At 49.3% G+C, this 12,026-nt stretch overlaps 1 protein-coding gene across 2 annotated transcripts in view; it reads left to right on the top strand.

Moving 5' to 3' along the window:
- The window catches only part of LARGE1 (LARGE xylosyl- and glucuronyltransferase 1), a 533,441-nt gene that overhangs the window by 131,179 nt on the left and 390,236 nt on the right, over positions 1–12,026 (top strand). For both annotated transcript variants that reach the window (XM_044228337.1, XM_044228338.1), the window contains one exon: positions 7,236–7,423. In XM_044228337.1, coding sequence (XP_044084272.1) covers positions 7,236–7,423 — 188 coding nt within the window. The remainder of the gene's footprint in view (positions 1–7,235; positions 7,424–12,026) is intronic.

Here is a 12,026-nt window from a genome sequence, read left to right on the forward strand (position 1 = left end):
GGGTGGGGAAGGGGGTATTGGGAATAATGTCTGAGGTACACGTGGTAGGGGAAGGTCTTTGTACACGTGAGTCTGGAGGTCAGAGGAGAGGCAAGAGCTGGAGATAAAAAATGTGGGAGGCACCAGCCTGGAGACCGTCTCACGGGACAACAGTCTGAGGGGTTTGAAGTGGCGGGGGGGTGGGAGGTTGGGGTACCAGGTGGTGGGTATTATAGAGGGCACAGCTTGCATGGAGCACTGGGTGTGGTGAAAAAATAATGAATACTGTTTTTCTGAAAATAAATAAATTGGGAGAAAAAAAAAAAAAAAGAATGAGGGATCTCACCTGGGGAGAGAAAACACCATAAAACCCACACTGAATCCTGGAGTCCTCCTGGAATTTGTCATTTGAAAAAAGAGAAGACTTGAGGAGAAAGGGAATGTATGAAATAAATATTTCATGTAATAAGAAAGTGAGTTTACCAGAGAAAGGTAATAGTGTCTCTTAGCAGTTGACTGCCCATTTGAGATCAGACATGATTAAATGGAAGGAAATTAGTGGTTTCCTACTCCAACATTTGCCTTCCCAAGGAGAGCCATGGTGAACATGTATGGTTTTGTTTCTCTGCGTGAGTGGGTTTTTCCAGGTTAGTACAACTGGAGAGAAGGAGGGCCTAGGGGGCCATGCGTGCGCGAGGAGGGAGGTTACAATCCTGAATCATGGCCTCTCAGCCGAATGAGAATGAGCATAAAGAAAATCTAGAGCTGGGTGTGGGTAGTCATGAAGAAAGTTGGTGATAGATTGGGGTTCACGGTGGCAGTGACGAATTTGTGTAATGACAGCCTGGGAAGACTGACGGGGGTTGATATTGACATTTGAGCTTTTGGTTGGGGTGACGGCAAGTTCTAGAATGTAGATTTGGTCCAGGTGGAATGGCATTTTCAACTGACTGTCATGGAAATGGGGAGGAGAGGTGAGAGAGAGTGTGGTGGACACTGAGGTCTTCTGCCAGGTGACAGTGACAAGGACAGAGAGAATAATGGGGAACCACAGAGGAGCACGGTCTTCAGAAGAGGGAGGGCCAGTAAGAGGGGGCAGACGCCTGGAAGCTAGGAGGGCAGAGGCCCTCATCCTAGCCCTTAGGTATCTGCATGAAAGAGAGTAGGGGAAGGGGTTCTCCTTTGGGGAAAGCAGTGATCCGGGGCCCAGCTGTCCTTTCCCACAAGAGCAGAGCTGGAATGAAGCCAGGGGAAGTGGAGGATAAAGAGGAATTCGCTGATCCCATAGCGGAAGTTCCTCAGGATTCCATCGCTGGGCTTGGGAGGAAGGTGTGGGCTGGCACTTGAGTCACACTTGTAGTCTGTATGATAATGCATAACAGGGACATGGCTGGCTGCGACTGAGATAGTCATTGGTCCGTTCAGTAAATCCTTCTGATCTCGTCCTACATGCCAGATGTGTGCTAGCAGCAAAGAAAACAGCAGTGGCCGAAACAGAGCACCTGCCCTCGAGGCGTTGTGCTCTGACTGGGGAGACAGACTGGTTATCAGTGGTGTGTCTTGTAGCCTAGAACTGATTTTCTGTTTTCTCAAGAAGCACTGGAATTTGAGCCCCAGGGTTTCCAACAACTAAGTCAGTGTCCTCAGCCTCTCTCTGTCTGCAAGGTGGGTATAAGATGCCTCCGTGGGTGGCGGTGGAGCTTTGTGTCAGCGGTGCTTTTGATGGGAGGTCAGGATGGGTCATCGGAGCCACTCGAGTCCATAGGATGCTTCTGCTTAAGTAGAAAAAGACACTTCTCCTTCTAGGAACTCCCTTCCATCTGTCGGAGAGCTGTTGTGAAAAAGGGACCGTCAACAAAGTCCAGGATGTGCTGGTTCTCCCTAGCACCCTGGCCAGTCCCTGCAGGGGAGAGGGGAGGGAGGGGACCAATAGCAATGGGGGAGGCCAACTTTATTTATCAATAACTGGTAAGTTGCTCAATGATTTAGTAGAGTACAGGCCTCTCAGTGATGTGGCCTCGCATTCCCTGGGTTCTTGTTAAAATGCAGATTTTGATCTGGGGTGCTTGGAGGGGGGCGGCGGTGGTACCTGATGGCTTGCATTTCGGGCAAGAGGAGCTACCACTGCTGCTGGTTGGTTCAGGGACCATACTTTGGATGAAGATGGCTAAGTGTCGACTCTGGGCTTAGCTGCTTGTCTCGGGCAGAAGCTGAAAACAAACACGAGAGGACCTGGATCCTTGGTCCTCAAGGGGGTTTGGTGTAGGGAAGAGAAATTAATGCCAGGAAATGATTCAAAGACCATGATGTATCAGGAATGTGCGCTCCTGACTGCCTTTGGAGTTTAGAACAAAGAGAAGAGCCCTCCAGGTCTGGACTTGTCGTGGGGAGATGTTCTGCCGAAGCAACAAGGACTTGAAATTCCTTGGGAGGTCCCGCAGAGAAGGAAAGGCATGGCTGGAGAGTCAGGCTGTGCTTGAGAGGCTTGGGATAGGTGGGAGGTGTAATAGTACAGATAGTGAAAAACAAAGCTAACATCTAGAGAGGGTCTGTCTGCTGTAGGACCTGTACTGGAAGCTCAGGGAGGGCCAGTCCTGTGCCCTCTTAGGAACTGGGGCAGCATCTTGCAAGAAGGGTTCACTTGAGAAAATCCGATGGCAGTGTGGAACTGATAGGATTCACCCGATGTTAAAGTTAGAGTCGGTGACCCTACCCTGTTGCCTGCCCATAAGATGAGTTTGGCTCTAAAGGGTTTTGGCCATTAGTTTCCTTAGACTTTTTGTTTGTTTCCTTTGGAGATACTTAGATCTTTATTCCCTCTTTGTGTGCAGTATTTCTAGACAACTCCTACATCTTGAACACATCGCTTGTAATGATGCTAATTAAAAGACAATCTCCAGGGGCGCCTGGCTGGCTCAGTTGGTGAAGCATGCAACTCTTGACCTTGGGGTTGCCAGTTCAAGCCCCACACAGGCTGTGGAGCTGACTTATAAAAAGTTTAAGAAACAAAACAAAAAAGGCAAGGGCAATCTCCAGTGTTGATCAGATCAACATTTGGAATGTGAGCTTCCGACTGGAGTCTCTCAAATGGTAGCTGGCCACCCCTGGAGGGTGTTTTCTCAGCGAGGATCCTACAGATTTTAAATCACTGCACCTCACATGCAAAGTGAAACTAACAAACGTATTCTTCACCGTCTGCACTGAAGTATTTTGGATCACGTGCAACATACCAAGAAGACGTGATAATTCAAGTTTTTAAATATATTTTCTAAAGATTTTATTTATTTATTTGACAGAGAGAGAGGTCACGAGTAGGCAGAGAGGCAGGCAGAGAGAGAGGAGGAAGCAGGCTCCCTGCTGAGCGGAGAGCCCAATGCGGGGCTCGATCCCAGAACTCCGGGATCATGACCTGAGCCAAAGGCAGAGGCCTTAACCCACTGAGCCACCCAGGCACCCCCAAATATTTTTAAATTATAAAAGCCACACCTATTTTTTATATAAAATCTGGGAAAAGTACATGTTTGTATATATTTAAATGATCCATATCCTATACTTGGAGATAACCTGTAACTTTTTTTTTTTAAAGATTTTATTTATTTATTTGACAGACAGAGATCACAAGTAGGCAGAGAGGCAGATGGGGCGGGGGGAAGCAGGCTTCCCGCTGAGTAGAGAGCCCAATGCGGGGCTCAGTCCCAGGACCCTGGGATCATGACCTGAGCCGAAGGCAAAGGCTTAACCCAATGAACCACCCAGGTGCCCCAACCTGTAACTTTTATACCTTTTTTTTGTATGTACAGTTTTATTTAGGCATTTATTCATGTATATACAGTGTATTACGTCGGACTGAAGGATACTTGTAATCACAATTTACTTTCAGCTGTGAATGTTGTTTTTGTGGCTTTAATTGATCACGATAATCTTTCTGGCTCATGCAATGTTTTACATAAATGTGAATTTCATTGGTTGAGACATATGGGAGAAGACAGATGGAGTAGTAGATGTTTTAGTAGGAGAAATTGACCAGCCTGGGCAAGGAACTGGGTTTTGGGTTTGAGGCAGGGGCATTTTAGCCATGACTCTTTGCCCCATCTGTTCACCCAGGGGTCTCGTCTCCTTCTGACCAGGCAAAAGCAGGTTCCAGACTGATTTACTCAGGTCACCCATCAACATTTGCCCGTGTGTGGGAGGTAATTTCCAGCCCACCTCTGGTTTCTTCCTTCCTTCCTTCTTGTGTTGATTCCTGTATTAAAGTCCTAGAGTAGCTTCCGATAAAAATTGAGATTTTTCTTTAAAATGTGTTTTTAGTGCACAGAGGTGTCATTTAAAAGTCAAATCCATGAAGGAATATTTTTTACCTGCTGGGTTTAATTTCAGACGCCAGTGTTATCATAAAATGCAAGCCACCCTAGACTCTGTTTTAAAACTTTGGGCGAATTATGCCAGTTGAAATTAACTTTTGCAGATGGAGCGAGGAAAAGAGGAAAATAAGTGTCTTAAAGAGTTTTTTTTTTAATGCTTTTAAATATTAACGCCACTTGAGTTCAGCTCCATATAATATTCCTGCTTTCCCCTGAAATCCAAATTCACCAGTAACTTTCCAGTTTTTATTCTATTGAACAATTTTTTTTTTTTTAATAAGAGCAAACAGTGGCAATATATTTGACTCTGGGAAGAAAATAATCACAAGACTCAACATGAAGAATTTAGGTTAGGCCAGAAGGAAAATGACCCCTGGCAAAGGTTGTTAGACTCAGTTCCTTAGAGAGAGGAGAACCTGAGGTGTCGCTGCCATAGGTGTGTTAGACCTTTGGCTAATGGGTCTTTCGAGGCCTTGGTTTCTCATTCATTAAATGGGGATGCAAACTGGTACCTACCTCGTAGGTTATTACTGCTAGTTGTCTTTGCTACTATTATTATAGGTGACCTGCAAAACAGAACAAGCCGGGGTGCCTGGGTGGCTTAGTGGGTTAAGCCTCTGCCTTCGACTCAGGTCATGATCTCAGGGTCCTGGGATCGAGTCCCACATCAGGCTCTCTGCTCAGTGGGGAACCTGCTTCCTCCTCTTCCTCTCTGCCTGCTTGTGATCTCTCTCTGTCAAATAAATAAATACATTCTTTTAAAAAAAAAAAAAAGAACAAAAGAAAACGCACAAAGGGCCATTTTAACGTGGTGGTGTCTTCTAATGGAGATTCCCGTAGGGATGCTTCAGGCTGAGATCACCCATTGCATGGTGATCTGTTTTCTGGAAAAGCCTGAGCAGGGCCGCTCTACCCTCCGTCTCAGGAGGAGGTGGGGCTCACCCTGCCATGCGCCCCATCCGTCTTTGCTGGGCACTTACTCAAGGGCTCTCCCACTTAAGACCCTCCTACAGAGAGTAGTGCATTGCTTTTGAGAAACAAAAGGAGGCTTGCCCAGCGACAAGGGGCTTGCCACTGTCACAGCTAGTAGAGCGTGGGACTGGATTTGAATCCAGATCCAACTGCATAGCCTCCTGTCCCCTATTCCTCCTGCGAGATGGGCCGGTGTTGGGGCGATCCTCATCCGCGGCCATTGTTGGTGACTCACAGATTGTGTGAGGGGTTCGCTGTCCAAGCTCCAGAATAACAAACTTGTCATGGCCGGGGGGGTGGGGTGGGGTGGGGAGTGGGGAGACTTTTCTCCAATCAACATACTTTGTTTAAAGCAATTTTGCTTGTTTGGTTTCCCTTTCGAGTCCACGCCCTCCAGCCCTGGGGTCATTCATCTGTTTCAAAGGAGGGCCATTCAGAAAATTGTCTCAGAGTGGGTGCAGAATCCCGTCTGGCCTTGACAGTTGAGATGGCTCCCTTAGATGTTCATTGACAGCAACTTGCTGAACACAGACTCTTGAAGCTTGGAAGGGCCGCCTTGGGTTAGGATCTGATCCCCCTGATTTGTTCAGCAGTTATCACCCAGCCTGCAGGTGACAGACGTAGGCCCAGTCTTGGGGAGTGCACGGTGAGTGGACAGGGTCTGTCTCCCGGAAACCCCCAGGCTGGTGGGGAAGGCAGATGGTTCAACCAGACCATCGTCCCACGGGGTTCAAGGGTTATGGCAGAGGGAAGGACATACTATGGGAACACCCAGAGGGACACCCAAACCAGCAATTTCACAGACATACGTCCTCTGGGGGTGGGAAGCCACGTGTAGCTGCCCCAGGGGTGGGTTCTGCTCCTTTTGGGAAGCTAACAGGGACTCCTTGCTCTGCCGGCAGCCAGTGTGACTTCAAAGAGAGGAGATAGGTGGAAATGAAATTGCGTGGTCTGTTGGTTTTTAAACTCCTTTATAAGGCACATGGCTGCCGGTCAGATCCCTGGGTGGAGGATTCTGGGCCTTTGCCGCAGGTGCGTTGACCTTTTCCCTCTTCCTTGGACATGTCTCAGCGAGTCTTCTGCATGGCCGGAGGACTGGCTCTCTGCAGGCTGGTGACAGGTGATCTGTTCCTCTCCCGTCTTCTGCGCGTTTTAATCATTCCCGGGCTTTTCTGAACATCTTCCTCCACATTCAAGGTGGAAGCTGTTAAGAGTCCCCGAGGAGCGTTTTTAGGTTGTAGGCTAGGATCGGGATGTCGTTTCCTGCATGTGACCTTGCGGCCAAGCCAGCCTCCTCTCCTCTGAGTACACCGGGCAGGCAGCCCCAGGTGCCTTCCGCCGCCTCTCCGTGTCTCGAACTCGGGAACCCTTCTGCCCTCTTGACCGCCTGGGGATCGGTCAGCAGCTTCCTTTGCCTTCCCACAGAATTCCGTGCAATTCTCTGTCCTCAGCATTTCTGGAGTTCCCGTGGATGTTTTACGTTGGTCTCTCTTGTTAGACTATGTTCTTTGACGCTAACCCGCATTCCTGTCGCTTTTGAAAACGCAGCACCCGGCTAGCGCTTGGTACATACAAGGCGCTAACTAAATGCATTTTTAGTAAGTGTGTGTGTTCAGACTTCAGACAAATCTGGGCTCAAAATACTTGTGTGTGTGTGCGTGTGTGTGTGTGTGCATGCGCAAGAGAGAGAGAGGGAAGGGGGGCAGGGAGAGATGTCATAGTGGTCATCATCCTTTATTTACTAAGGAGCTGTCGTGGTTCGGGTAGATACAAGACTGCGGCATCGTCTCTTCGTCTAGAAGGTCAGCAGGAAGTCGCCAAGGAGCCAGATACTTTCAGGATCTCTGGGATGCCTCTTCCTCGCAATTTTCGTCCTTTTACGGTGCCCGGAGCTCAGCTCTTCCTCTTTGCTCTTCCTTTCAGAAAGTATTATGAGGGAGGCCGAGGACCCCGTGCTCCGGGCAGAGAAGCGGCGCTGGGATTAGGGGTTGCCACTTCTGAGAGGATGCTGGGAATCTGCAGAGGGAGACGGAAATTCCTGGCTGCCTCCCTGACCGTTCTCTGCATCCCAGCCATCACCTGGCTTTACCTGTTCGCCGGGAGCTTGGAAGGTAAGAAGGCGGCTTCCACACAGGGTGGGACGGGCAGGGAAGACAGAGGACACGGGCATCCCGGGGGCCTCGGAAAACCCCTCTGGGCCATGTGATCTCAGCTTGTCATCCTCAGAGCAGGAGGAGATGGGTGCCCTCTTGCACGTGGGTGTGGGCTGAGACTTGCTAGGTTTGCATGGGTGGTGGTTGGGGGGGGTCAGTAGGGAGGAGAACAGAATGCAAACGAAAGCAAAATGAGGTGCACCTGTGTCCAGTGGCATGGTGGGAGGGGACGCCCAGTTCAGAGACCAGCTTTGCACGCCGATCCTCGTGCTGATGAGGGGCAGGAGGTTGGGGCCCCAGAGGGATTACTCCACTGTTCATGGAAACCAGATGTTTTGTTCATTCTGAGGTTTGTGCCTTTATTCACACATTGAACCTTTTGTTGTCACCATTGCTACGGCTCGTGTTGAACCCCTCTGCTGGGCCAGGAGTGGGGAAGACAGTGGTCCAGATCTGGTTGGACACGGTACCCTAGAAGCAGCAGACGGGTTAGCCCGGGGCTTCTACATGTAGGGCACCACGGGAGACGGTTGTGGGAGCCGGGCAGGTGCGAGAGATGCACAGCTACACCGACGGGCTGCTTTGGAAGAGCTGCCCTCCCCAAACAGAAAGAAATGAATGCCAGTCCCCGTCACTGTGCAGAAACCAGCAGAGGAGACCGGACTAGCCCTTCCTCCAGCCAGCAGTTTCCCGGGCCGTGTGCTGTTCCAGGGATCAGATATGGTTTTCTGAGCTTCGAGGGAAGGGATGACAGTGTTGAGGAGGACACTGTCTTTTTATTTGCCCCCACAAGTGAGGTAAAAAAAAAAATCCCCAGTGAAGATCTATCTCAAGGAAGTCACTGCTGTGTTTTATTTTTCTCCAAAGATTTTACTGATTCATTTTTAGAGAGAAAGAGAATGAGGAGAGAGGCAGAGGGGGAGGGGAGGGACAAGCAGACTCCATACTGAGCACAGAATCCCATGTGGGGCTCAGCCCCACAACCCCGAGACCATGATCTGAGTGGAAATCGAGAGTCGGACACTCATCCCCCCCCATCCCCCTTTTTTTCAAACATTTTCATTTATTAGGGAGAGAGAGTGTCACTACTGGATTTTTCAGCATTTCCTTTATGCATAATTTTATTGACAGCCCAGGCCGACCTTTTAAGTAGGAGTTCCACTTCCCTTTCTGAGGTTTGCTCAGCTGCATAGGATGGAGGTGGCACTGTGTGCCTACAGAGCAGGCAAGGGCCTGTCACTTACCTGTCCCATGCCTCCCCAGAGTAGAGGAGTTTCCACCAGATCTGCTAAATGGGGTAAATGATGCTGTGGCAGTAGGTCAATAAGTTTTGGCAAAGAGATCAGAGGGAGGAAGGTGAGTTGCCCTTGATCCTAGAAGGGGCCAAAGGAAGCATTATGCCAGGAATGATGGAAGAGCCTTGGAAAAGAAGGTTGAGGGCACCCGCTACCAGTCCAGGGCTGGTACTGGGAAACACTGACTTTGCCGTACAACTGGACAGGTACTGATCCTAATAGTATAAGAATAATAACAACAGTAACGAGGATGATTGTGTGTCAGGCATTGCTGCAGGCCAGGTTTAGTTGCAAGGATTTTGCATGCATTGACTCTTTCTCGATGGTAATCCCTTGTAGTTGGTACAGAAGAGGATGGGGAGGCAGAAGTCCCGCAGTGATCTGTCCAAGGCCCCAGACCCAGTCAGGATGGATCTGGGTTATTAGACTCGAGATCTGGAGTTTCTAACTACAATGCCATGTTGTAGATGGGGACTTCAGTGAGGTAGCAGGCTTTGGCGAGGGTTTGACGAGGTGTCACATGACCTGTCTGGGAGGCTGTGAGTGGAATTTTGATTTGCGCTCATTGATGGATACGCAGCCCCAAAAGAATTTGGCAACAAGGGAACCTGGGAACTGATGAAACCACTAAGCTCAAAGGTAGGATAGGCTTCAGGAAGGGTTGGATCTAGGGGCTCCGATGATATTTTTGTAGCTCAGTCTCCCTCCTTCCCTTTGCTCTACTTTTCTCTGCTGTGGTTTCTTTCAGGCAGTTTTATCTACACAGAGGAAGCTGTAGCTTACAACTTACCCTCACCAGTGCCTGTAGAAAGAATTCCTTCTCCCCTAATTGTGCAATATTTCCTCAGATTGGATTATCCCTGGTCACATGTAGTCTAGAGACTATTCACTGCTGTTGGGGGAGGCTGTGAACCCTGTGCCTATTTTTGGTCCTAGGGTAGAGAAGGTCCCTAAAACATGTGGAATCAGAATGGGGGATAGGTGGCCCCCAAAGGTAAGTGGTGGAGTTTCCAAAAAAAGAGACTAGGGATTGATCTGTGGCATGGAGAATTCATACATAACCAACTGTGCTTAGCGATAGGTTGATATCAGCTAGAAGTCTGCTTTCCACCATCATGCTATCTGGGCCAGCTCTGCTGGATGGAGTGACCGTGATCCTTGACTTTGAATGATTTTATTAGACAGGCAGATAGATGACGGGAAATGGGGAGGGTCGAGGCAATCATACTCTAAGGTGACCTGCACAGACCGGGTGTAGGTGCCCTATTTATCAACATGATGCTTAATCATAAATCCTCCCCTTGGGACTGAATCACAAAAGACATTAAACAGGGGCTAGATGATGTGAGTACATTAACAGGTGTTCTGGCTAGAATGACAAAGGTGACCGTTGTCTTTTACAGGGTATCCGTTAGTCCGTAGCCGGACCACAGCATTTGCTTCTGGATGCCACCCTTTGAGAACAGTTGAGACAAGTCAGCATATTTAGGAGAACCTAGGTGAAGGGCAGTGCCCATTCAAACCTTGTTACGTATGAAATAGTGGAAGGAATTGAGGCTGTTTACCTTGGAGAAGCAGAAGCTGCCACTGTACATGGTCAGCTTCAGCACGTGGTCACGGAGCTGTCACCTGAAAGAGATGGCCCCCAGATCTATGGAGGACATGGCAGGGAGCCCGCTCTCAAGGTCATCATAGTAAAGGATCATTCTGTCCAGGGCTGGAATGAGCCGCCCTGAGAGGTAGGGAAACACCTAACATGAGAGGTGTGTACGCAGAAATACAGGGTGGTGGTGGGGGCGTGGGGGGTGCTCAGCGTCAGGATGACCTGCCTGACCCAGAGTCCGGAGACTCCAGAAAAGGCCGAGTCGTCACTGGGAGACAAAGGGTAGCTCGTCGCCGCCCCTGCCAGTTGCCAGCCGACATCCGTCCATTTCCAAAAGAGCCCGTGGAGACAGTCTTTTCTCTGTAGTTAAACATAACAACTTCGCAAACCGTTTATTGACACCTTGAGTTTTCTGTTTCAAGGCAGGTGGAGCCATAAATCAGGGACAGAGTCGCTGCCTGCATTCGTGGAGATGCTATTTATACTTTATGTGAGTTTATTTATTTTTCAACCCTGTTTAATTTCAGGGGGTTGCTCGGAGATGCAGGTGCCCTCAGCATCATGTTTGGAAGTTAGATTACCTGCAGCAGCAAGAGACATTGAGATTGCGGGGTGGCGTGGGGGAGCGTCACAGGCCCCCAGATCAGCTGAGCCACAGTAGCTGGGTGACTTGGGGTACGGTCACCACTCTTTCTAGGCCTTCATCTCCTGCTGCATGAAATGACATAAAGATGAAGTCATCTGTGGGGGCTGTTAGGACACTAACTAGAACTTTTCTGTGCTAAGCATGTGATGTGAATGATTTGGAAATGACCAGAATCTTCCCCGGTTAATGGGAAATATATCCAGAAGAGGGAATGGGCTTCCTGGGATTTTCTCCTGAGTGTGGAATCAGGGTCAGTGCAAAGAAGTTACCGGGAAGCAGGCATTGTCTTAATATGAGAAGGAACTCCTGTTGCGAGAAGTAGACTTCCCAGGCCTTAGAGTTACACTCTGGGACAGTGAGGAGATGTCCCTGCTCAGAGCTGTTTGTCGGAGGCCAAGTGACTATCGGTTACGGATAATGCACAGGGGGATGTTTCTGCTGGTATTCAACCCCCAGGTTCCTAAGCCCTACTTCCTTCATTTCTTCTCCAATCCCCCCTTCCTCCTCTAGCATCTCGATGACCCTTCCCAGCTGCCCATCCTTCGTGCTCGAAGTGGTCTTTGCTTCAACCCTTGGGTCTTAGCTGAGCATGGCGGTCCCTCACCCTTAACCATGTTGGCTTCCTGGGCCACATGTGTCCAAACTCCTTGTACTGTCTTTTCACACCTGCTTTACTTTACTTTTCGTGTGTGTGTGTGTGTGTGTGTGTGTGTTTGATCACGTGTCTTCACAAGTGAGTACCAGTGTCAGGAAGGAAGGGAGAGGTTCTCTTCTGTTCAGGCTTTCATCTCTAGAGGAGCCAGGAGAACTGTTTGTTGAATGAGTGAATGAGCGAAAAAGGCCCTCTTCTGGCTTAGAGGACTGACGACTTTTCCCCGTTGCCTCCTGGATTCCCTCCAGACTCCTGATCCTGGCTCGGGGTCTTTCACAGGCATTTTCCCTTCGCTTCTAATTTGTCTTCACCCAGGTGAGCGCCTCATCGAACGCCCTGAGAAAACTTTTGTTTTCTTGCTTCTT

Source organism: Neovison vison, chromosome 12 (assembly GCF_020171115.1).
Source record: "Neovison vison isolate M4711 chromosome 12, ASM_NN_V1, whole genome shotgun sequence".
Taxonomy (NCBI): domain Eukaryota; kingdom Metazoa; phylum Chordata; class Mammalia; order Carnivora; family Mustelidae; genus Neogale; species Neogale vison.